Source organism: Chamaea fasciata, unplaced genomic scaffold (genome assembly GCF_029207755.1).
Source record: "Chamaea fasciata isolate MVZ Bird 193981 ecotype frontalis unplaced genomic scaffold, bChaFas1.0.hap1 SCAF_22, whole genome shotgun sequence".
Lineage (NCBI taxonomy): Eukaryota > Metazoa > Chordata > Aves > Passeriformes > Sylviidae > Chamaea > Chamaea fasciata.
In genome coordinates, this window is record NW_027094107.1 from 1,469,374 (window position 1) to 1,495,454 (window position 26,081).

The following is a 26,081-nucleotide window of genomic DNA, read 5'->3' on the forward strand; positions in this document are numbered from 1 at the left end:
CCAAACCCATCCTCTGTTCCCTGTGCCCGGCAGTGCTGCAGAGCCCACCCGGGACATCCTGGGAGGAGCTGGTGATGAAGACAGCGATTCACACCAGATAGGAGAAGGGTGGGACAAAGAGCAGCTCACTGATAATTGGTTAATGTCATTAACTTTTCAAACACACAGAAACAAACAGCTTTGTGTAGCTGCTGTGACAGAGCCCCTAGTCAGGACTTCCACACTCAGTTCCCAGAGTGGCTGCAAAAATCTCTTTGTTTGTGGGTACTTCTTTCAGTCATTGTTCAGCTGAGATTATAAAATGCCAGGGTGGGACGGGCTGAATTCCTGCTTGTGCAAACCCTGGCACAATGAGGGCAGGACTTGGAGGGGCTCAGGGAACTCCTGCACTGTAATTCCCCTCAGGAGTGGTTCAATGAGGTTTTTGTATTAGGAATTTTAGCCTGAGGTGTGTTGGAGCTTCCTTAATTCATGAAGCTCATCAGCCACACAAGTTATGTAAAAACCTCTTCTATAATGACCTTAGAAAAGGAGCTCCTGAGGTGCAGCAGGAGCAGCTTTTCATAGTCCTTTAGGGATCTTCATCTTTTGCAGCATTACCTTGACTTCCAGACAAAAAGATTTGACTTTAAAAAATCGGAGATGTTGGACCCAAAGTACTGCTGAGTGTGTGAAAGCTGTAGAGATGCTGTTTGTGTAGAATAAATGCAGATTGATTGATGGGTCCTGTGTCTTGTCCAGCCTAAGCAAAGGAAAAGCCACTGAGCACATTCCATTTCTTTTAGGTGCATTTATTGTTGTGGAATCTGAGTGCATTCCTGTGGTTTGTTAAGTGACTGGACTGTCATCTCTGCAACAGATTGTTAAACCATCGCTCTCCCTCAGAGAAAAATTGTATTTTTTAATGATTTCCAAGTTTCATTGTGCTGTGGAGTGCTGGGAGCTGCTGCGTGTGGAATGGGGAGGGAGCAGGAGGGGAGACAAGGGGAGCAAACAGGGCAGAGCTGCTGAGTGACTCCTCCTTGATCTCCTCCTTTGAACAGGACACGATCCTGGCAGAGCTGCTCCAGATCAACAAGGAGTACATCGTTGGGTACCACGAACATGATTCACTCCTGGACCATAAGGAGGAAGAGGAACTCACTGAAGAGGAGAGGAAGGCAGCCTGGGCAGAATATGAAGCAGAAAAGAAGGTAAAGCTATTTAATTGGTTTATGCATATGAAAATAACCTTTCCAGGTGCAGAGTCCCAATTACCTTTTCAGTTTGTCTCAGGGTAATTAAATTTTGTTATAGACCAAGAAATGAATATATAGAGCAAATTTTGACATAGGAAAAATAGTGTGTAGCAATGAGGGAACAAAGAGACACAGAGCCCCTTGTGCATGCAAAGGAAATCACTTTATTGTAGTAAATATTCCCCTTTTATACTTTCAACTTCCACCAGACAGAACCAAAACTCAACAGAAGGGCACCACTGGCTGCTCAGCTGCAGCCTGCAGTCCATGTGTCCAGCACCCAGTCAGAGCCCTCCTTCCATGAGCTGTCCTTGTGTCCAGCACCCAGTCACCCTTCCATGAGCTGTCCTTGTGTCCAGCACCCAGTCACCCTTCCATGAGCTGTCCTTGTGTCCAGCACCCAGTCACCCTTCCATGAGCTGTCCTTGTGTCCAGCACCCAGTCACCCTTCCATGAGCTGTCCATGTGTCCAGCACCCAGTCACCCTTCCATGAGCTGTCCATGTGTCCAGCACCCAGTCGCCCTTCCATGAGCTGTCCTTGTGTCCAGCACCCAGTCGCCCTTCCATGAGCTGTCCTTGTGTCCAGCACCCAGCCACCCTTCCATGAGCTGTCCATGTGTCCAGCACCCAGTCGCCCTTCCATGAGCTGTCCTTGTGTCCCAGTCACCCTTCCATGAGCTGTCCTTGTGTCCAGCACCCAGTCACCCTTCCATGAGCTGTCCATGTGTCCCAGTCACCCTTCCATGAGCTGTCCTTGTGTCCAGCACCCAGTCACCCTTCCATGAGCTGTCCATGTGTCCCAATCACCCTTCCATGAGCTGTCCATGTGTCCCAGTCACCCTTCCATGAGCTGTCCATGTGTCCCAGTCACCCTTCCATGAGCTGTCCATGTGTCCCAGTCACCCTTCCATGGACTGTCCACACTCAGAGCTGCCTCTCACCCCCAGGCAGCTTCCAACCATCCAGAGCCTGCAGCTGTGCCCTCCTGCAGGGCTTTCTGGTAAACAGAAGCTTTAATAACCTCACCAGTTATAACCCCATATCCTACTGCAGTGTGGGTTTTTTGCTCCTTTGTTGCTGGTTCTTTCTGTGCATTTGCTTTGTTGCTTTAATTACAAGTTACTTTTACACCAGCATTTCTTTTTCTAATTTATGATAAAAAACTCAACTGATGTCCGGTGTAATTCCTCTTTTCCCATTTGAGGGTGTCCCTGTGAGGGGCTCTGTGTGACACTGTTACCTTCCCTAGCTAATACGCATTAACATATAAAACAATACGTAATAATACAGCCGAAATCAGTGACATTGCAGTAAGGTGGAACCCTGTTCCCGTTTTGTTGGCCCGTGCCTCTGTTGCATCAGATGCAGTTGCTGGTGATTTATCCCCCCTAAGTGGGTGTGTGGGGGGCACCAAAGCTCTTTGTGTTGCTGAAACAAAAGCTGCGCCTTTACCCTTGGCAGGGTCATAAGGGGAGTTAATGGGATGCCACCAAGGTCGAAATTCTCTTTCAGATTTGTTGGTGTTACCCCAAATTACCTTTTGACTTTCAGTGGGTCAGGCACCCTCAAAGGCCTGTCACTAAAAGTACAAAAGGTGGGTGTGTAAATTGCCACTGACCACCTTGAGTGAACTGATGAGAAGGTTTGGAGAAAAGAAATAGGGAGATAAAGAGTAAAATCTGAAGTTGCCCTGTGAGAAATCCAAATGGGGAATGAGCATTACATTCCTGCTAATAAATTGTGCATTTGACTTCTTCAGAATTTCATTACAGGCCGGTCGAACTCAACATTAAGCAGTGGGTTTTCAATATAAAAAATGTATTAGTACCAACTTCAGCTGTACTAATAGGCTGTGGTCATTTATATATCAAATCCTGACAAGCTAAACTCGGAGATCATTCAGAGCTTGGCTTCCTGTGTGACTGAAATGGGGTTCTGAGCTTTGGAAACCTCCATGATCCGCGTTCAGGGGCCTGTGGCTCTCTCTCGGGGCTGCTTTGGCTGTGTGGCTGTTACTGAACTGTCAGTTAGCGACTCTGTGTTTTTCAGGGCATCACCATGCGTTTCAACATGCCAACGGGGACCGCCACGATGCCCACAAATTTCAACTCTCAGACATATATTCCTTACAATTTGGGTGCTCTGTCAGCAATGAGTAACCAACAGCTGGAGGTAAGGAGCGCAAGGTGCCTGTGTTGCTGCAGGGGTTTTCTGATACAGATTGTGGACAATGTCGGTCTGAAATATCGTTATATTTTTAATGATTTGGTGGTTTGGGGGTCATTTTTGCATGTAGCTTTGTTGGAGTTTAACTTGCATGTCTATAAACCTGTACCTGGGCAGATTTGTCAGGATTCTGGAGCGTCACCTGCATTCTTTGCAGATTTTAATTACCACTTTGGAAACTGTAACATCTTCAAGTCTGTATGGTAGAAAATTTACCTGGGTTTTTAGCATTCTCGTGCTGGTCTGAAAACCTGTGGATACAAAACTAGGTTTTTACAAATGCTGTCTACAAATTGCCAGGTTTAAACATGTTGTTCCACTGCTCTGTGCTGAAATTCAGATGGGTGGCAGCTTAGACTCATTGACTTGTGCAAATTGAGAGCAGAAAGGAAATGGAAGTCTAGGTATGTACAAGAGAAAGACTGAGAAAGTGGGGGAAGAAATGCGTTTGTTGTTTCTGTGCTTTGTACCTGATGTTGTGGTGTTTTCTCAGGACCTCATTAATCAAGGAAGAGAGAAGGTGGTGGAGGCGACCAACAGCGTGGCTGCAGCAAGAATCCAGCCCCTCGAGGACATCATTTCAGCCATAGTGAGTGCAATGGGTAACCCTGGGCTTCGATCAGGAGTGCAAAGCATTAAACGTTACCAGACGAAGATATTGCTGCTGCAAGTGGTCATCCAGCTAATGAATTGCATTGTTAATGAGCATCATTTCCACTTGGCAGTGACCTTTATCCCTGCAGTCACCCCTGGTGGTGTTTAGCTGGCACAGAGCCTTTCAGGAGTGGCAGTTTACATCCTTATTTGCCGTGCTCTGAAAATGCTGGATTTTCTAGAAATCAGAATAGCAATTACAGGCAAGTAGTAATTGCATTTTGTGGACTGTTAATTGCCAGTTAGAAGAACTAACAGCTCCTGGTTCTGGTGAAGCAGTTTTGCGGTGACTGGAAGTTGGGCTGGTTTAACTCTTGGTGTAAGTGCGAACGTGACACGGGACCTCCGTTACTGTCAGGCTTTTGTTCAAACGACCAGTGCCAAGAAGGTTTTGGGTTTTTTTGTTTTTCAGTGGAAAGAAAACTTAACCCTGACGGAGAGCCAGGTGCAGGCCCTGGCCCTGAACAGACAGGCCAGCCAGGAGCTGGACGTGAAGCGCCGAGAAGCCATTTACAACGACGTCCTCGGGAAGCAGCAGATGGTAAAATGTCTTACATTTCTTTATCCACTGTCAGGGTTTGAATGAGGGTCCTCTGTGTGTTCACTCCAGAGCTACAAGTGTGTGTTTAGGCACAGAAATATCCCTCACAGAATGGTCAGCAGTGTGCTGGAGTTCACTGCTTGGCCTCAGTGAGGGAGGCATGGGAGAAGTTCATAAAAAGCCACTCGCCAGGTTTTTGAGCTGAAGCGCTTTGCTGCGAGGTCATGAGGCGTAAAGAGAAATCTGATTCCCAGGGCTCAGCCAGCCACTTAGAAACACATCTTAGAAAGTGTTGGTAATGTTGTTTTAGCTTAAAATTACTTTGCAGAATCTGAAAGTTGCCCAGATGATGTCAGAGGGAAGAGTTTTTCTCTCAGGCAAACAAAAACTGACAGTCCACAGGCGGGACTTTCAAAGGGAAGACGAATGGCACCTGACAAATGATGATGTAACTTATACCTGGGAATAATTTCACAGCAGAGTACGTGTTGCCACGGCAACTCACCTAAATGCTGCCTGCAACACAATAGCCAAGTCTTCGTGAGAACCCAGCCCTAAAGGCTGTTACCAAATGGCTTCTCCAGGAGCGGGCTGCTGAATGCCATCACATTAGGGATGGTGATAACAATGGGCCTTTTTCCCCCAGCCATGCTGTCCCTAACAAATTGATTTCAGCTCTGAACCTGATCCTGGGAGCAGGGGGCCGGGTGGTGCACTCAGGCAGCTCTGCTTTCCCTCCGCAGTTAATCGGTTGTGTCCAGAGGATCCTGATGAACAGGCGGCTCCAGCACCAGTACAACCAGCAGCAGCAGCAGCAGATGTCCTACCAGCAAGCAGCCATGGGCCACCTCATGATGCCAAAGCCTCCAAATTTAATCATGAATCCTTCCAACTACCCAGCCATAGATGTGAGAGGAATGTATCAGTCAGTGTCTGGTGGGATGCAGCCACCGCCCCTACAACGAGCACCACCCCCAATGAGAGGCAAAAATCCAGGGCCTTCCCAAGGGAAATCAATGTGATTTTGCACTAAAAGCCTAAAGGATTGTTAAAATCAGAGAAAGAACTTTTATTTTTTTAGGAATCAATGGCCTAACAGAACTCAACTGTAAAAAAAAGAAAAAAGTTAAAAAGAATAGTTTGGTTGCTCCCCTTAAATACCATGTTCCATATTAGTGTTTCAGCTTTGTTTAAATAGGACACGATGTTTTCCCTGTTGTCAGTGATGTTGCCTAGAATCTTCTTACATATGTTGAGTACAGGAGATAACAAGTTGTTTTCAGTGAAAACAAGTCCTCCCGTTACAGTAGCATCTCCGCAGGTTTCCTGTCTAAACTCCTACACTTGCTTTTCGTGGCTGCAAAGCTTTGGGAAGCTTAGGAAGGACCGCAGGTCTGTATGTTCAGTCTGACATATGTGAATTGTAAACAGCTGAGTTCTTGATTAGAGTTGATTCCTCAAATTATGGGATACTTTCCTGCTTACCCATTTCTTTCTATTAGTGGGAACATTGTAACAGAAATAGTCTAGTTTCCTTCGTGGGTCATCTGTGCTGAATGGAACAGGAGTTGGAAAGACTCTCTGAAACAGAACTGAGTGCAATATTCGTAACTACTACTGCTCTGAGAACCTTCTGAGGCGCAGGGAACTGTGCGTCCAGCCTTAAACGTGACCGGGCCTTGCCCAGTCTGCTGCCATTCGTTATTTTCAGTTGTATGTGATGGAATAACCGCTGGTGATGGGGGAGTGGGAGATGCTTTTCCCTCACACGCTGATCCCTCGCTCTGGAGTCCAGCACAAAGCACATTTCTGGTAACTCCTTCATGCTGGTGCTACTGTCTCCTCCCATTGCCGGCAATGGGGGCCGGGCCAACACAATTCAATTCCTGTCTCTGGGGGGAAATTGGTGGTGGTGGCCGGGATCAAAGCACCTGTCAGAGAACCCCTTTAACGTGGCACAACCATTGCTGATGGTAAATCGACACAGAGAAAGTGCTGTAGCAACTTCTAGAGCTGCCAGAAGCGTGAAATGACTTTACTGATAGAGATGTGGTTATGCACTCCTCCCTTCAGTTGTGTGAAAACATGGGTTAGGACACAAAGAGCTTGATTTTGGTTGGTCTTTTTTTTTTTTTTCTTTTGTTCTGTTTTGGGTTGTTTTTTTTTTTTTTTAATGTAGGCCAGAGAGGAATTTCGGGTTTATTCTATACCATTATCACTCTTTGCCCACACTTGTTGTGCTTGTGAAGTTCTAATTAAGTACAAATAGGGCTTTTCTTTGCATAGAGTTTGGTTGATTCTTACCCCCCCCTCCAAAAAACCCCATTGATAATCTGGGGGCACAAGTAAGTGGCAGGAACATGGACACAGCGGTGTGTGGACAACACGGCGCTCTGGAGACGGATGGAGGCGGTGGCTCCAGAGCGTGCTGGACTGTTCTGATGCTGGCATGAACTAAAATCATTTTGGTTTCTGGGAAGTTTCTTGCAGGAGTTCGAGTTCTTGCCCTGAACAGACAAGTTTTGCACCTAAACATGCAGCTGTTCCATGGCGTTTCAGTGGGTGACTGACACTCGGTTTGTGACGAGGACAGAGGTTGGTTGGGCTGCTGCAAACCCAGCTGACAAGTTGCTGTCTTGGATTCTCTGATGACAAGATACCACAAAAGACCCTCAGTGTGTTCTAGTGCTCTGCAATTAACTCTGATCTGGGGGAGGGAGCAAAGACAGACGTGTCGGCACTAGAAGAGACAAAAGTGAGATGTTGAGATAAACATTTGAAGGCAAATGTACTCTGGGCGACTCTCACCGATATTCCTACGTGTTGTGAATAAGAGAAGTACGTTCTACCAAACTTGGAAATGTTAAGTGGAGTTTTACAGTAACTCAAAGACTTAAATGTGGAAGTTTTAGGCAACATTGAAAGGCACATTTTATTTCATCCTGGACAAACCTATGGATAACAGAAGACTAATGCACAAGAAGGAATCTGAGAGAAGCATTGAAGTAAAACCTGGACCACTTTGCTTACGTTTCTCACTCGACATTTTAGCTGCATAACAATGTGCTTTGAGTATAACATCAGGCTTTAACCAGTACTTAAAGACAGAACATACATCAGTAAGATAATAAAAGGCTCATTTTTTATATTTGTTTTAGATGTTTTAACTAGATAAAAACGGCTTAAGATGACAAATAAAAATGTTGCTTGTAATACAGTTTTGCCTGCTAAATTATCCACATTTTGTAACCTGTTTATTCCTTTGGATGTAAAGCGTTTTTGCTTAGTATTGTGATATTGTATATGTTTTGTCCCAGTTGTATAGTAATGTTTCAGTCCATCAACCAGCTTTGGCTGCTGAAATCATACAGCTGTGAAGACTTGCCTTTGTTTCTATTAGATGGCTTTTCAGTTCTGTATTAAATATCTTAAGTACTATAGAAAAGGTGTCCCCTCTTCCTATAAGGCTGTTTTGTAATATATATAAGGACTGGAAATGTGTTTTTAAAAGAGAAGAAGCATTCAAGTATGACGATATACTATCTGTGTTTTCACCATTCAAAGTGCTGTTTTAGTAGTTGAAACTTAAACTATTTAATATCTCATTTAATAAAGTGACCAAAATACATCAACGTGCCTTGTGCTACATTCGCAGTCCTGCGTTCAGTCCCCAGGGATTCAGCCTGGGAATGTCTTTGGAGAGCTGTGCTGTGAGCTGAAGCTCTTACTGCTTTCTACAGTGACTTCAGTGGAAATAGCCATTGGTTTCATTTCAGGAAAACGGCTGTGCTCCGGATTTGCCAATTGCTTTATTCACAGCAGCTTCTGCCAGTCTGTCTGTTAAAAAGGAAGTGACTTGTCCAGCAGTGAGATGGTTAAAAGTGAGGTGAAGTTGTTCTTAGTGAAATCAGAATAAGGTGCTGCCGTATTTTAACCTCGTAGTTGTACTTCTCCCTTCCTTCGTTATGAAATCCCACCTGTTGGGCAAAACACCCCCTTTCCTATGCAAAGAAAAGTGTGACGGTTGTGTTTAACGGTGCCCTTTGCTCGTGCCCTGGCAGTGCTCAGGGCACAGCCGTTCCTGCTAAAGCGCAGGGAGGTGGAAATGGTGTCTGAGGTGGAAATATTGGAGTTGTGCTCCAAGGGGCCCTGTGGGCAGCGTGGTTTTAAACATCCCTGTGACTCTTAACTTGGCTGAACACTGATGGAGGGCAGTGGGAGCTCGGGCTGGATGTGGCTGTGTTGGGCTGGGAAGTGGCCTGGGATGAGTCCCATGTCCACAATGTTGTGCTGAGGTGTCCCAACACTGACCAGCCCTGCTGCTGTGCCAGCTGTGCCCGGCCTGAGCAGCTTTTGCCTTTATCTTAAAAGCAGAAACCACTTTGCGCACAGTAAATAAAACTAAATTCATCAGTTCAAGCAAAAAAAGAGTTTTGAAGTTGGATAGATTTTCAATGTTTATGGAAAGCCAAATGTCCTAAACGCTCCCAGCTGGAGGAGTCTGGAAAAATGCTGGTGTTGCAGCAGGAGCACCAGTAATCACGTGGCGTCTGAACTTCCCAGACCTGCTCAGGTGTCAAATAACCCCCCGTGCACCCTCCGGGCTGTGGAACCCACCCTGGGGATGAGGCCTGGGACACAGCACCAGCACAACTCCACATGTGGCTCTGGCAGAGCTGCTGCTGTGGAGGGTCTGGAGAAGCTCCTGCCCCGCCGTGTGTGGCTGGGATGAGTTCGTCCTGTGACTCTCATCCAGCCACAGCTCCCGCCCCTGCTTCCCCCGGGGAGGAGATGGCTTGGGGGTCCCTGGAGGAGAGGGGTGGGAAGGGGCTGTGGCTGGCGTGGGGACACTGCCCTGGAGAAGGGCAGGGGCTCAGGGAAGGTGGGGTCACCCCGTGGGTCTGTGCTCAGTCACCTCCAAGGTCTGATCTCAAACACCACCCCGGCCTCTGGCGTGCCCAGGAACTGAGACGGTAACTGATAGCAAAGCCCGGTCCGGCCACAAGAGCCGCTTTAGGGATTCAGGTGCAGAGTGTTGTTCACTTCCCTGGGTTCTTGCCCGCGCCCATGAGCAGCAGCAGTGGAGGACACGTGCCCTGGCCACGTCTGGTGTGGTGACCTGCCCTGCTCGGTGGCATCTCGGTGCCAGATACCTCCTGGCACAGCGAGGGAAGAGCCAGAGAATCCTTGGAATTCGCTTCCCAGGGCTCCTGCTCAAACCCAGCGCAGGTAGGAGGTGACACCCTCGGTGTTCTCTGTGACGAGGATTCAGCAGCTCTGGGGCAGTTGGTTTGGAAAAAGGAATAATCAGTGCCGTCCCAAGGGATGCAGATGTCTCTGTCTCCACATCGACATGAGCTTCAGCCCTTCTCCTTCAGGAATGCTCCATCCCTGGGTGCCCTTCCAGGAACATCTCAGTCTGGCAGTGGCAGCACATCTCTCTGGATGTCCAGCCAGGTGGGACAACACCAGGACACCTTCATTGCCTTCCACCAGTTTCTGGATTTTCTGGATTTCTTCTGAGTTTCTGGATTCCCTCTGCAGCTCTGGGCTCTCCATGGCTCTCTCCACAGGAGGTGAGTCTTTGGGGCCTCCTCTCCTTTTTCCCCCTGGGGAAAGGCACCCCAAGCCACGCATTCCACCCAGAAGAGCTCCCCACAGGCAGCAGGGTCTCCACGGGGATGGCCCCGAGGGTGCGTGGATGTTGCCACTGGTATGTCAATCTCCAGACAATCCACGCAGTCCATCCCTGTGCCCTGGCTCATGAGCCAGAGCCAGGGAGAAGGGCACTTGCTGCCGTGCTTGGCTCCAGGTTGGCCTCTCCCAGGCAGCTCCCGTTTCTGCACCCTCCATAGTGAGACTGCAGCACGTCCCCACCTCTCTGCTGGAGCCTCCTCCCTCCTGCTCTGCACAGCTGTCCCAGGATAATGTTTCCCACAGGACAGGCCCTCCCCTCTCGGGCAGGAGAAGGCTTGAAGAGATGCCTTTTGTCCCGCTTGCTGTGGTGTTTCCAGACCCAGCCTTGTGAGTGGAACAGCTCTGGGGTCAGGGGCACAGGGGCTTTCTGGGGATCACAGCCCCCCCTGCACCAGCCTTTGCCTCCCCTTTGAGAGAAGTTTTCCAGTTGGCTGTTTTGACTTTCAATCCCATGGAATCTACATGAGCTGAGACCCCAAGTCAGTCCTTTTGCTCGCTTGGAAGATTCTGTTAGCTTGAAGCAACCCAAACATATTTTCCTCTCAAGCTTTCCTGTAACACCTCCCAGCTGAAGGTGCAGTTGGCATCTTCAGGTGGGGTAACAGCTGGACCGAGGGGGAAGGGATGGGGTGGAGAGGTGAGTGTCCACACAAACCCCCGGAGCATCACAGCCCACTCCTGTGGCACTCAAAATGCACCCCATGGCTGTGCTGGTTCCCTCTGCTGCTGTTCAGCTCCCAGCTCGCTCAGGTCACTCACATCTTCAGCTGCTTTGTTGAAGCAGAACCCAACAAAGTAAATTCCTGTGAAAGAACCATTTGGGTGGGATTTAGCAGAGCTGAATTCCCCATTTAATGAATGCCCCACACAGCACAGGACACCCGCCTTTACCAAGGAGTTTCCCGCAAATTCTTTGCGGATTCTGCTTTTAGCAAGTGTGAGTTTTTTGAACCCAGATCCTGAAAAGGTGTTTCACAGCATTTCCGGTACCTGTGTGTCGCTCTCTGGCAGGAGGCTCTGCTGCAGCAGCCCTTTGAGTTGGGTATCAGAAGAACAAGTCCAGTGTTGTCCCCATGGGCCAAATCATCTCCCTTTGGAGTTGGTAAAAAACGTGCTTGGCATTGCTGAGATCAGGTTTTGACCTTTATTTTGAAAAGGAGCAGGATCTTAAGCAGCAGATTTATCTTCAAGCACAACGGAAAGCCCTGGCTGGAAGGAGCAGGATCATCCCAGGGGGCAGAGTGAGGCTCCAGGGCTGAGGGATTTCCCCTTCGTGCAGGGGAAGGTCAAAAGTGCACCTGAGGACGCGTCTCGTGAGCGACGGAGCTCCCGACACAGCAGCCGGGGATGAGATGTTTCGGCAGTGACTCAGAGGAAGAAGCTAAATAAACTCTTTTTATTTCGAACACGGGATTAAATTCCTTCATGTCTGGATCATTGAAGGTAAAGCTCCTGTAATCTCCTCACTGCCAACCCCAGCCTGTCGTCTGGTGGCTGCCGGACCCGCTGGGACAGCGAGGGGACGTGGCAGGGACAGAGGAGGTGGCAGAGAGGGCGAGAAACAGCCGGGAGCAGAGCTGGGCTCTAGGGCCGCTGCTCCATTAGGGATGTAGCTCATGAAGAACCTGGTGTGGATCATCTGTAGGTCAGTGAAAACGTCCTGGGAATTCACAGGCTGAAGATGAAGCAGCTGAGGTGTTACCACGACTGTTTTACAAGGAGGAGGTTAAGAAACCACACTGCGGACAAAGCAGTTGTGATAAGGAAAACCCAGAGCCACCACAGCTGTCGTCGTTCAGGTTTTTGCACACTGCAGAGAACCCTGTTTGCTGTCGGCCTCTCCTCAAGCTGCAAGGTGCCTGTGCCTCTGCAACCACACCCTCCTGCTCCCACCGCGTGCTGAAATCCCCCTCTGCTCACAGGGGACAAAACATCATTGCTGGCAGCTCTCCCTGCGGGTCTGGGACATCCCAGGCAGGCAGCAAGGGCACAGCTGCGGGACAAGTGTCACTGAAGGGCCTGTGCTGGCACCGCCAAGGCTCCCCCACCAGTGTCCCTGCCCTGACTGGAGGAGGGCTGCGGCTTCCTGGCACTGTTGGGCACCAGCTGGGAATATGGGGCTGGCTCAGGGCTGCCAAAGGTCATCAGGTTTGCTGAGCCCAGCTGGAGGCAGAGGAAAGGTGACAGGACTGTGCGACCAGGCAGCTTCTGCAGAGGAAAATGCCACACAGCCACGAACATCCAAGCACTGCCTGCAGGGATGATCCTCATCCACGGTAATTGCCTAAAAGTGAGGGGGTTAGAACTGCTGTTGTTGCGTTCTCTCTCTCCACGGATTTTTCACGGTGCTGCAGGTAAATCTCGTGCAGGATGTGCTGGTTTCATTGCAGGACTGACGGGTCCATCCAAAACACAGCAGATGCTCCAAATGTTTGTCCTCTTGGTTTTGAGCAGGACAGTAAATCCACGGGGATGCCACATGCTCCAGGGAGACCGAGCCGGTGCTTGCCAGACCTGTGATTTGATGTCATCTTCCTGCAGGAGTTTGGGCCTGAGGCAATTGCTCTTTACTGCACAAAGCCCTTTTAGAGGTGGATTTATTGTTCATAATGCTGGGGAAATACTGGGTTAGTTGTTGAAGAGTGCCAAAAAAAAAGGGCTAGCAAGAAATCTACAATATAAAGACAATTTTATTGCCGATAAGCTCTTAAAACTCATTTTTTTTTCCTGTTTCAGTAGGACCTTATTCTTCCTGATGAAAATCCGGTCATAGCATCTCTCATTAAAAATAAAATTATTTTGAAATAAATAAATATATAAAATAAATATCATATACATTTTATAAATAGTTTTGTCCTTATGCACAGTATCCATGCTTACATCTGAATAATGTTCCTCACCCCATTCCCACCCCAACAGCAGGAAGAACCCCACAAATCAGGACCAGTCCATGGAGCATCATCCACGTAGCAAACTCCCGGGCTGCTTAAGCAGGGCACCACTCAAAGGCTTTTCCTTAGCAGGGAGCTCTATCCCAGCTCAGCAGCAGCATCTGCAGCAGTTCTGTGGTCTTTGTTTTCTTTTCTTCTCTTCACTTTTAGGTTGTTTTGGGGCTTTCTTTTCCCCAGTGATCAGGTTTGCTCACCTGCTCGCTCCTTTAGGCAACCATAACATTGAATATTCAGCCTCTCTTGTAGCAACCGGGTAAGGAAAGTGAACGAAAACGGAAGATTAAATGTAGGGTTCCCTCCCTTCCCCTACCCCCGCCCCATAAATAACCCAGGCTTGATATACACTGGAAACAAGGAGGAACAGCAGTGTCTGAATTCAACGTAAGTGCTTCCCTAGGTCATCTACTCTTACAGGAATGATGGAATGACTATTAATAGAGTGCTCTGGGAAAAAGCTTGGGAGCCCGAGTATGTACACTGACACCGCAGGAGCCATCACCTGTAGTGGAAGAGGTCTCTGTACATGGCAGGGATTTTGGCAGGGTCCACAGGCCGGGGTAAGAAGTGGGTGAATTTCTGGTGTCTCTTAGTCCTGTACCCCTCGCGGGGGGAGCCGTCCTTGTTGAGGGCCACGTAGTACTGGCGCTCGGAGTCGGGGTGCTTGTACAGCGTCGAGGCGTACGTGTTGTACCAGTTCTCCTCAAACTGCTCGCGGAAAACGCACTCCCGGGTCAGCTTCTTCTGCCGGGGGCAGGGGAACAAAGAGACACCCGTGTCAAACGCTTAGGAGACAATAAACACTGTCACCCTTTCCTTACTTTGCTTTTCTAGCGTGTTTTTTCCCAGCTGCCTTCTCCTGGCTCCCCTGAGGATGAGGATTGTAGGCATGCTTTCCCTGGATGAGAGCTGGAAAAGGGCACATGTCAAGACCCAAGGATCTCTGGAGTTGGAGGAGGAAGGAGACAAAAGCAGGAGAAGGTGGGTGTGGGTTTTGCAAAGGTGCTGCATGAATAAATCAGACAGGCACACAGCAAAGCTCCAAACCTGTCCAGGTTTGCGTTTGAGCTTGCTGGGGTGGTCGTGCCACCAGGCAGGGACACGTCCCCCTGCAGCAGCCCCCTCCAAGGTACCACACACCCCAAATCCGCTCTTTTGGCTGGGAGAAGAGGCAGCACATCTGAAGGGTGTAAAGAGGAAAACAGGAGCAAGCACTGCTTTGGAAGTTCAGGGCACACAGTTGGATGCACTGAGATGGGAATGAAAGCATTGCTCAGGGTTTCACCTCCTGGAGTGCCAGTGAGCTGTCATGGGAGGCTGTAACAAGACCCAGAGGGACATGGGATGTCACACCCCGGGAAAGATTTAGGGTGGTGATAGGTGATGTGATGAGGGTTTGCAGCTGGTGCGTCCCATGCTGGCATGGGGGGACAGATGGCACTGGTGTCACCACAGCCACAGCCAGCCTCCCCATCCAGCCCTGACAGCTGGGGGCTCTTGGCAGTGCCTCTTTGGTGATGGACTTTCCATTCATGTCCAGTGCTCCTTCCCTCTCCCTCCCATCTCCATGTGCCAGCTACAGGGATGTGCCTGGCTGCAGTGGGGAGCAAGGCTGTCCCTCTGCCCCACGAGGACACAGGCAGCTTTGCCAGCCCTGCTGTGCTGTCACAGAGGGCCCAGCCATCCCATCCCATCCCATCCCATCCCATCCCATCCCATCCCATCCCATCCCATCCCATCCCATCCCATCCCATCCCATCCCATCCCATCCCACCCCATCCCATCCCATCCCACAAAGGGTGACTGGGAGCCCTTGCAGCTGAAGGGCAGCCTGCAAATGCAGAGTGCTCTAATATTACAGCCACTGTCCCTCCACTGTAAACTATCCGGGCAGGGAATGTGTCCCCTCTGAGGCACACGGAGTGCTCAGTAAATGTTACTGCCTGCAGTAGATGTGTTTTGTAACACAATCCAGGAGCTCACCTGTGCTCAGAACCTGTTTTCAATGTTTTGCTGCTAATTAAATAAAGCCTGAGGTGAGTTGTGAGCCCTCCAAAAGTCCTAGGCCACAGCCTCGGCCATCTGAGACCCAGGGAACCGCGGGCTTCTCTTCCCAGATCTGCCAATAAATACAGGCTGGGTTTTTTCCCTCCTCTCAGATGCCACCTACTTGGAATATGTTGGAACCTGATGACTGGCTGAACTCTGGCTGTTGCTTTGCCCCCATTCCCCCGTGCTGCACTGGGCAGTTTGGAGTACAGTGTTTGTGGAAAATGTTTGGCGAGTCTGGGGTGACTTTGCAGGGTGTGATTTATTCCCTTCCAAGCCCTGGGCTGTCCCCACTGAACCTGACACCACACAGGCAGCAGGCAAGGTGCTGCCCACGACTTTTGCTGCCGTAAGTATTAGTGGCATTTCTGAAATCCTTGGGAAGCTTTACAGAAATGTTGGCACGAGGTCAACAGGGACAGGCGGAAAGGCTCTGTGTCCCGAGGGGACTCCACGTGTCGCTGTGGGGATGGCTGGCTCTGGCTGCATCAACACAGGCATCAGGCAAAATTGGCACAGAGGGAAACAATAAACTTGCTGAAAATTTAAAAATACCGCTGTACTGTGATCTCCCAAAATACCATTGTAATGCTAATGCTGTTGTCAGGCGCTGTTTTATGGACCTTTAATTAAGAATACTGTAGTGGCTTTTGAGTTCCAAAAGCCATCATTGTACAACCCACGTGTCCCAGATTTTAAAACTCCAGGGTTATTTGGGGACCTGGCTCGTGACGCCGGCACAGTTTGGAGCAGCCTTTTGATTGTGTCCCTGCAGTGTCCTGCCTGGTGCACAAGAATGGTTTGGGTTGGAAACAACCTTGAAGATCACCTCATTACAACCCCCTGCCATGGGCAGGGACAGCTCCCACAACTGTCTTCAGGTCACTTCTGTTTCCAGATTCAGTGCTGTAAAATGTTACCCTGTTCTTGTTTCTGTGTTGTAACATGAACAGGGGCTCTAGAATTGAATTAACCCATCATGAAACTCGACTCACAATCAGAGCTGCAGGGTTTGAAGGCAAAGAGGGGGGATACATGGGCTCATGTTCTCCAGCAGGCACAAGTGAAAGCTGCAGCTCCCGGAGCTGCTGAGCAGCCTTAAGAGTTTGATAGGAGAGGTGCTGCTCCAGCCCTGCTTTCTGAAGTGTGCCTCAGGAGATTTTGTGTTTTATGGAATCCGGCTGATTTTTCTTTTTTCTGTTTTGCACATTTTTAATTTAACCACTGTCTCTGCATTCAACTGCTGTGCAGGGTAGAAGCTGTTGCAGAAATGAGGTGGGAAAAGAAGTTATTGGTGCATGCAGTATTTGATGATCAGAGAATCATGGAGTAGTTTGGGTTGGAAGGGACCTTGAAGCTCATCCCTGTCCTGGCAGAGAAACCTCCCCCAATCCCACGTTACTCCAAGCCCCATCCAACCTGGCTTTTGACGCTTGCAGTGATGGGGCAGCCACAGCTTCTCTGGGCAACCATCTCGTATAAACATCAGCAACTGTGTCTTAAATGGTGGAAGGGTCTGTGGCAGTCTCAGGTGGAAGTGGGACAAGGAAAAATGAGCTAAAATGAGCTAAACTATTTGCCAATCAAAGGTTTTCTAACAGCTTCTGTGTATGCAAAGTACATGAGTTTTAACTTGTACACGGAGGCTTATCTGATGGTGAGAGGAAGTGCTGCCTTCTGCTTTGGCTTAAAACTGGTTTATTTTATTTCATTTTATTTTTACTGTGATCCGCCCTTAATTGAGCTAAATAATTAGGAATTGAGTTAAATTAACCTGGAGGAAGCACCTCTGCCCAGCTGTTAAGACCTGGCATTTTGACTGTAAGTCGTAACACTTAACGAGTTTACACTTGGGGTTTTTAGTCAAAACATGGAGAATTTTAGCCTGGAAAGGGCACTTCTAGGAAATCACAAGCAGCAGGCCTAAACTCCTAAAAGGAGTTACAGGGAATTTTACAAGAACAGTCAGGCCACAATTTCAGCTTCTGTTGGTTAAAGAGCCATAATACAAAGATAGGACCTGCAGATAGGTGCAGACCTGATCACAAGGAGAATACAGCTGATGTGTTACTCAGGCTGTAAAAACACATAAACACTTCCTGGCTTCATGCTAAATGTTCCCCTACCTTTACCTGGCCAGACCATTTCTGAAAGGCAAAACCTCAGTGTGATGTCTGGGAACTGAGCACCACACTGTGGGCTCTCACAGTGGGAGTGAATCCTCCCTCAAACCCAATTTCCTACATATAATTTATGTTAAAACAGCAGTGGCATCAAGGGTAGGATGGAGATCAGTGGCACCCCAAGGATGTGGGGGGCCTGTGACAGCAGCTTGTGACACAGCTGAGGCTGCAGTGCTGGCTGTGGGACAGGGTGCAATCAGCCCATCCTGAACTTACCGACCCATAGAGCTCGCCTCTCTCATTCATGCCGAGGTAGAGTCCGGAGTCCACCCCACGGATGCTCACCAGCCCCACTGCCAGGCTAATAAACTCCAAAATCCCTAAAAAAGAAAAGAACTGCAAATCATACAGAGGAAAAAAACTAATCAGGCTCCAGCAACAAAAATAAACCAGCAATTCCCAGTAACAATACAGTTTTTAACTCTATAGTCCCATCTGCGTGCAATCTTCTAATTTCCAGTCTGGGCTTCTCCCCAGCATTGTGAATCTGAGTTACCCAAGAGGGATTATCTTTGCTAATGAGAAAAGCTTTGCGAGGTTTCGTTGGTTTGAGTTTGGATTTTTTTTTCGTAATTATCACCAAGAAGATGTAGAAACTTGTGCCTGGCCACTAGCAATGTCAGAAGGCTGTTACCATGCTGGGTTTTATTCTTCACCAAAAGGAGTGTGATTTTGTCTTCTCAAATAAGATGATTGTCCCACAGGTTTAAAATTCAGTAAAAAGAAGTGAAAAGCACTAGAAGAGATGTCTGTGAGGACCATCTTCATCCTGGCACTCCAGTGGCACACTTGCCAACCCAAAATGTATACACAAGCCATAGGGAAAAATTCCAGCTTCAAAGCACACAGGCAAAAATGCATCGTCCTCTGCAGCCTTCGGAGTCATGGCACTGCCAGTCCTTTCTCCATCACCCCCTGCCACTGTTACTGCCAGAACCCCTCCTGCCCCCTATGTCCTGCTGTCTGTCCCAGCCTCCTGCCAGCCTCTTCCCAGCCCAGCAGCATCTGTCCCAGCCATCCCCAGCCCTGCAAGAGCAGATGTTTTACCCATGGGCTGCAGCCTGCTCTGATGGTGTCAGATAGTTTAAAAATGAGGGGCAGCCTCATTTCCTCTGGAAAGAAACAGCAGGGTCTGGCTGCTGCACCTCCACAGCCACAGCTGTTTCAATGGGGGAAAGACTTGTAACAGGAGAACCTTTGGTGAATCACTTAAAAACAAACGGCCCCTACCCCACACCACAAGTGGTGGGGATATTCAAACTTCCCAGGAACACTTCCTGAAGGCAGCCGTGGGACTGTGCCATTATGGATTTCACACACAACCTTTGCAGAGGTCACAGGCAGTTTTGCCAGTGTCCAGTGAAGGATTAATTAGCTGGGAGGCAGAAGGAAGAGGGTTTTCCTCATCTCATCTGATGACTGCATGCCTCCATTGACTGGAGGGGAAAGTTGCTCTAACCTTTAGCGTGGCACCAGCTCTCCTGATATAGCTCCCTAATATTGCTCCAGCCCTGGGCAATTGATGCTCTGATCAGGTTACCTCCCAGAGCTCCTCCTAAGGTATTGCCTTGGTTTAGAGCCACCGCGTGACAAGCTGCCACCTGAGCCAGCTGACTTCAGTGGCAGCCACAGCTCTGGGTCACCCCACAGCCTGAGGCATGGATGTGACAACTCTCAGATGACACCACAGCACCCCCTAAATATAGGACAGCCCAGATGGGGACGGACACCCCTGACCCACTTGGTGCAACGCACACTCATCATCGGGTGCTGGCAGCTAAGCAGGCTGCAGGAATTCCTGCCTTCCATCAGACCTTCTGTTCTCCTTTTCCCCTGCCTACTCTGGGGCCTGTGCATCTAATCCAGCCCTTCCTGAAACCAGTGAGTGCTAGGGGACGTGAAATATGGACTTGGGAGCGGCAAGGTCTGGAGACAAACAGGGAAGCAAACACCACAAAACACAGTTTATAGTGTGACAGACTATAGAGCAGACATTTTACAGGCTGAAATATGCCCAGCTACACATCCTGGCCCACGGACACATCCTGCCTGCAGAAACATCAGGAACAGGCAGCACAGGCAGGGAAGGCAGCCTTTTCAGGGCAGACAGACACAGACCCTGGCTCTGCTCTTCTTGGTAATTGTTGTGGTTTCTTAGCTGAAAAGAATCCCAAACAGGGAGGAGAGAGGTGCAGGATGAGGGGTGGTTTCCTCCCTTCACTACCCGCCAGTTCTGACACAAGGGAGTAACTGAACTGCTGAGTGTTTTTTCCCATCCACAGACCAGAAATTACCAGAGCCACTCTTTGAAAAGGAGGGGTGAGGGAAGACGGACAACTACAGGGAGTGTAAAAACTAAAGCAGGAGTACAGAGATACATCCAGGCATGGGGGAGTCTTTCCCGGCCTGGAGACAAGGGAACATTCAAGTGAAACGTATCAGGTAACTGGAGAATGGTTGATGGACCTTCATGGAAGTATGGACACCGTCCTCAGCTTCTGCACTATTTTTGTCTCCTGTCACTTCTGGGAAGCAGGAAAATATTGCTGGTTCTGTTGAGAAACTGAGGGATGTCTAAGGCAGGGGAACCCAGATCTTTTCTTGAATATGCCCACATGCATGCTCTGTGTGAGGCACATGAATCCAGGTCTCCAAAGACCTAGGAAGGACCAAGTCAGGAGCAGCATCAACATCTTCCCTCTCCGAGCAGGAATGAGACATCCCTCAGCTGGTGCAGGTTGGGTAGATTTGGGTTTTGCAAATGAAATTACTTCCAAGGTGTGCCCATGACAATCTCTTCTGACAACATCCCTTGTAGTATTCCTCTTTTCTGATCTCTGAGTGGCACTTGGAGACATGCATGGAGGATGACTACGTTGAAAGAGCATTAAGAACGTAACTTGAGCTCACAAAAGTCAGGAGACAGAGTGAAGGCTGAAAATATGTGGGCGGATATCCATCCTGTCCTTAACTCACTCCAATTCTAGACAAAATTGCAGCTTCATACATCTGATCTCCAGCAGCACAGGGAGTGGCCACTGGGGCCAGCTCAAGAATTCTCTTTCCAATTGTAGCGGTGTGTTTTTGTGGTAGAACATGCTTTTGTTTTTTCTTTTGCTTTCTTTTTTTCTCTCCTCCAGGACTCGCCTCTTTTTTCCCCTCACTTTGATTATTTGTTCTCTTTGTTCCTTGAGTCTTTCCAGATAAGACTTGGAGAGATTTGACTAAGACTCTGACTGGATTCATTTACCACCAAAGCAGTGGATAATCTCCTGAGCTTTGCCACGGCCAGACCCACACACTCTCGCCTTACTCTAAACCATCCCTCAAAGAACAATTCAGCCCCCTGCACCTGTCCCTTCTTACATGACTGTATTCAGGAGCCGAGGTACAGAAACATCAGATGTTGTATTAATGGCTACAAACCTAAAGCTTCGGCTAAAAACCTCGACAACTGTTCAGCAACAGGTGCACTATGGGCTGAATGTCAAAATTACAGCCAAACTTTCTCTGGAGGTCTCAGCAGCTTGTCCAGGAGTCTGTAACAGATCCATGAGCAGGTCTGTACCCCAGAAGAGCTTTGTTTTCTGCCTTTATTCTTCTGCAGTGCAACCTCAAGGCCTCTTTCTCTCCTCCACTGCAGTGAGTGGCACCATTGGGTTCATTTGTTTAATGCTGCTGTAAAAGAGATGTGAGGCAGAAAAGGCGCAGTTCCTCCTGGCAGAGATTTTCCTGGCAAATTTCTCTCAGTTTCATTCTGACAAAGATTGCCTTAGAGGTGCTAATGTCAGTCCAGACCCCCTCCAGATTTTGGTTGTCCTTAATTTCTTTGTAGAGGAAGGTTCTGAGCAGATGCAGTGAGAGAGAGAGATGTTTTAGAAACACTTTATTCTTTTGGGGGTGACCTTGCCAGAGCTGCCAGTTCAGAGAGTGAATTTGGGCACTTCTGTAGTATGAGAATGAGATTTCTTCCAGCAAACTTAGAGGGCTTTTCCACATTTTGCATTAAAGCTCCTGTAGGAAAAATAAGCTGCACTCCATTGTTCTTTCAAGAATCTGTGTTTTTACAAGTATAAAATGTCACATTCCAGAAGACAGGTGTGATTTAGGAAGGCTCCAGTCCTTGACAGATGAGCAGCAGTAGTTCCTGTGATTGCTCAGGCAGTGTGGGTGGATGATGCCAATACCTCCCCTGTGTCCTACAGTCACACCCCCAAGTGCTGTGGTATAAAAGAATCTCTTCTTTTAACCCTCACTGTTGGGACCTCGGGACTCTGTTCTGCAGCAGCAGGGCTTTGGCTATTTTCCTCTCTGGTAGATGTGGATGTCTTGCACATCTGGTAGCTTTTGGGATGGCTGTGCATGGGAGGGTGCAGATACTGCCTGTCTATTCCTGAATCCCTTCCAAATTAAGAGACAGGGATGCCAAATCTGGTCCTACCCTACATCCCACCTGCAGCTGGACACGTGCCTGGGCTCTGGCACTGCAGCCAGTCATGGAGCACCTTAATTATCTGCTCATGGTATCATCGAGCACCTTCCAGCCACATGGGCTTGATCCTGGACTTCTAAGTATTTCTCCAGGTGCCTCAAGATTTAAGGCAGCTTTAAAGTGCTTCCCTGAGCCCATCATCTACCTCTGCATCCCTCACCATAGCTTTGGAGTCCCCAGAATCGCCCAAGCTGCCTACTCCTGTTATAAGTTACTTCTTTCTGTTGCATGCAAAATTTAGGAATGCATTGATACATGACATTCTAATACGAACCATACCGGTAACATTGGAATTTAAATATTCATGGCTACTGAACGCAGATGGTGAATACTGTGTGCCAATATGTTATTGCTTTGAGTCTCTGCTGAAGCAAGGCTTAGTCCAACTTGATCTGAATGCAAGGATTCCAGTCTAATCCTTTGGGGCTTTGTCTTGCAATTACAACAAATAACTATTTATTTTACACTGCCTCTGGGAAAACCCTGAAGCAGAAAACTATAATATCTGAAGTCTGGTCTAGTTTACGGAGCTGGATGTGGACTGCTAAAACACTTAGGGAATGCCAATGTTTCGATTTATTGAAAGCACTGTGTGACTTAAGCTTCAGCGTGCAAAATCCATGAAAAGTTTTAGCATGTCTAACATGTTTTTTCCAAGTTTAAAAATATACTTGTTTGACTCAATCTTTATAAAAAATGGACCTGAGACAAATGCTGCCGTTTGAAACTGGCTGTTTAGTTTTACAAAGGTAAGGAAAAAGAATAGATAGACTAGAAACACTACGTGGCAGCTTGAACTAAAACCAACCAGATGCAATGGGTTTGCTTTCAACTCTTTGAACGTGGAAACCCACTGCGTATTGCAGCATGAAAGGTTAAAAGATGGGTGTTTTCAGGAGGTAATTAAAGAACGCTTGCCCCATGAGCATATTAGTACCTGACTCTGACCCGCGGGTTATGACTTTCTTGTTGATTTAGGCAGGGACATGCCATGCACACACCTGGTGTTTATGGAAAGATAAGCTTCCCCAATTGTTCCAAAAACCTGCCTTACACCTCCAACAATAGCAGCAGCAGCACTTCCCAGAGTATCAGAACTGCGAACAAGTAAAGGCAAAAAAAGAATTCCTTTCTCCGAGGAGTTAAATCACTTGAAAACTATAAAAAGTCGTGCGAGCACATCTTGCAACCTGTTGACAACATAGCTGAGATCACTGGCATGGGACTTGTTGATAGCTAATACAGACACCTGCACTACATGCTGGAGTACTGGCAATTTCTCTTACTGTGCTCAAACTGACTGTACTCTTTCTCCTGTGGCTTGGGATGCATTTTTTGAAGATTACATATAGTCTCATTAGAGGTCACTGCTCTTGTATGCCACTGATACAGGCACTGCAGTCTTGCAGCTGTATCCTGGGCAGCAAGGTAAATCCACGGTGCTCTGCCTATTGTTCCATCTGCTTCCTGTCCGGGGTCCCCTAAGTGCTTTTCTCTCTTCAGCATCTCCCTTTCCTTTCCAACAACCTTTCCAAACCCAGCTCCTGACACCCCTCCAGCCAACAGATCCCTGCCCGCTTTGGGGAGACGCTCTTCTAATCACGCACGTAAAAGAAGGCAGCTCACAAATATCTGCAGATGCCAGAAAGAAGGAGGAAAAGAAAAGAAAAGAAAAGAAAAGAAAAGAAAAGAAAAGAAAAGAAAAGAAAAGAAAAGAAAAGAAAAGAAAAGAAAAGAAAAGAAAAGAAAAGAAAAGAAAAGAAAAGAAAAGAAAAGAAAAGAAAAGAAGCAAGGATTTTCTTTTTCCAACCTAGGAATTTCCAAGAAATTCCAACGAGGAACGTCTCTGTTTTGCCTCCCTCACCACTAACTTCAGAGGCACAGCTAAAGCTGGTCACCATCCTCTTTTATTTATTTATTTATTTATTTTTACTTTTTCTTTTTTCCCCCCTTGCGAAGGCACGTTTTAGTGCACCTGCAGAAAGGCTGAGAGCCGGGAGAGTAGGAAATTGGAAATAAAAACTCCCGCATTGCTGCGGAGTGAGCGCATTTGTTTAGGAGGCCAATTATATCCATCCCGGGATGATTTATATTAGCGGGGTAATTAGTTGTGCGCGCGGGGCACCTGCTCCCGGCCCGGCCGGGCACCCCCCCGGCCCCTTACCGAAGCGGCTGTGGTCCTGCCGGGTGCCCTGCACCGTACCGTTGGGGAAGATCTCCAGGTGGAAGCCGGTGCGGCAGTAGAGCTGCCGCCGCCGCAGGATGCCCTTGAGGTGAGCGAAGTCGGTGGGGGACCCCCGCTGCAGCCGCCCCTCGATCTGCCCCAGGCGCTCGTTGAGGAAGCCGGGGGAGTCGGCGAGGGGCAGCCCGGCGCCCAGCGCGGGGGGGAAGCCGTGCAGGTCGGGGTCCAGCGCGCCCAGGAAGCCGCCCACCTCGGCCATGGGCGCGGAGCGGAGCGGCCCCGGGGGCGCGGGCAGAGCGGCCGCTCAGAGCGCGGGCTGCGGCCGCCCGGCCCCGCGCTGCCGGCCCCGGCCCGGCCCCGCGCCGCCCGCGCCTCCCATCGCTGGATCCCGTGTCCGGCCGTCGGATGCGAACTGCACTTTATATACGTACACACTCCCCTTACATTGACATATTGGATATTTAAATGCAAGCCACACCTCACTGGCATCCCCTTTGGCTATTGCTTCCCTCCCCCCCACCCCCCCTTCTCTGATCCATTTGGCTTTTTTTTTTTCCTTAAAAAAAAAAAAAAAAGTCCCGCTTCACTCCCTCTTTTATTATGAAAAAAAAAAAAAAAATGGCAGGAAAAAGCTACACATCGCAGTGAGGCATAACAGCTCTTGGCAGGTCCCCGCCAGCCGACGATGAAATCATGGAGCCCCCGCACGCACCCGCTCCCGCACCGCCGCAGCCCCGGCCCCGCTCCCGGCCCTGCAGCCGCGACCCCAGACCCCGCACGGGCCGGGTGCGTCGGAGCCCCGGGGTGGGTCGGTGGCCCCGGCGCTGTGGGAAGCCCCAGGTCCGTCGGTGCCGCCACCGCCTCAGCCCCGAGCGTGCCCCCCACCCCCGGAACGGACACGGTGGAAAAAAAACAACACGCGAGGAGAGGGTCGAGACGCGTTTTTCAGCCGAACGCGTAAAAACGGAACGCGATCTTTCTGAAAGGCGATCCCGCGGGCTGTACGGCCGGGTTACAGCCGCCGTGAGGGGAGGGAGCCCGCGGCGGGGCCGGGCAGCGCCGCTCGCTCTCCCTCCCCACCTTCCCCATGTTGGAAACAGGTGTTTCCGCGCTCTCCCGGCCCGCCGACACCGTATCTGTGGCGGCAGCTGCGGCCGCGCTGCAGACAGACGGAGCCGGGCGGGGCGGAGCGGAGCGGAGCGGGGGAACCGGGGGAACCGGGGGAACCGGGGCCGAGCGGGCACAGCCGGGCCGGCAGCGACCCAGGGCAGGGAGCGAGCCCGCCCTGCCCGGCAGGCGGCGCTGCCGCTCGCGCCGCGCCGCCCCGGGGCGCCGGGCCCATGGCGGGTGCTGAGCGCGCCCGGGTGGGCCCGGGCCTGGGGCCGGGTTGTCGTGTCCCTGGAGCGGGGGTCGCCCGTGCCCCGCCAGGGGACAGAGACCCCACGAACAAACAGCCGCAAGCACCCCAAACTGCCCCCAAGCCACCAGCCCGCTCTGCTGCAGTGGCTCCTGCGGGTGGCATCAGAGTGCAGAGCTGAGGCATCGGTGATGTCCACCCCAGCGGGTCTCCCCCGCCGTGGGGTCTCTTCCTCTCAGAGGGTCTCTGCCCTGAGCGGGTCGTCCCCCCTCGGCGGGTATTCCCTCAGCGGGTTTGTCCCCTTACCTGCTCTCTTACTTCAGCAGATCTCTCTGCAGTGTGTCTCTCCTCTTAGAGGGTGTCTTCCTCCAGCAAGACTTCTCTCAGAAGTTCTCTCAGTAGGTTTCTCCTCAGCAAGTCTAACACATGGTGGAAGAGAACTTAGCAGGTCTCTCACCTAAGAAATTGATCTCTCTCTTCCTGTGGATTTTCCTTTAGTGAGTTCCTGCCTTG

The 26,081-nt window shown here is 49.6% G+C and overlaps 2 protein-coding genes across 5 annotated transcripts in view; one reads left to right on the forward strand and one right to left on the reverse strand.

The window, feature by feature from the left end:
• The window catches only part of ATRX (ATRX chromatin remodeler), a 66,603-nt gene extending 59,727 nt beyond the window's left edge, over window positions 1-6,876 (forward strand). For all 3 annotated transcript variants that reach the window (XM_066202297.1, XM_066202298.1, XM_066202299.1), the window contains 5 exons: window positions 1,044-1,193; window positions 3,289-3,411; window positions 3,959-4,054; window positions 4,532-4,660; window positions 5,404-6,876. In XM_066202297.1, the coding sequence (XP_066058394.1) occupies window positions 1,044-1,193; window positions 3,289-3,411; window positions 3,959-4,054; window positions 4,532-4,660; window positions 5,404-5,682 (777 nt within the window). In that variant the 3' untranslated portion in view covers window positions 5,683-6,876. The remainder of the gene's footprint in view (window positions 1-1,043; window positions 1,194-3,288; window positions 3,412-3,958; window positions 4,055-4,531; window positions 4,661-5,403) is intronic.
• Window positions 6,877-13,029: 6,153 nt separating this feature from the next.
• On the reverse strand, window positions 13,030-24,548 carry FGF16 (fibroblast growth factor 16). 2 transcript variants are annotated; one of them, XM_066202433.1, is made up of 3 exons: window positions 24,194-24,548; window positions 17,754-17,857; window positions 13,030-14,049 (listed from the first exon to the last, which is right to left on the reverse strand). In XM_066202433.1, the coding sequence occupies exons 1-3, from the start codon at window positions 24,468-24,470 to the stop codon at window positions 13,804-13,806; spliced, it is 627 nt and encodes a 208-aa protein (XP_066058530.1). In that variant the 5' UTR covers window positions 24,471-24,548; the 3' UTR covers window positions 13,030-13,803. The 2 variants fall into 2 exon arrangements, with proteins under 2 accessions (XP_066058530.1, XP_066058531.1); XM_066202434.1 differs by having other exon boundaries at window positions 24,233-24,451.
• Between the last annotated feature and the right edge of the window lie 1,533 nt (window positions 24,549-26,081).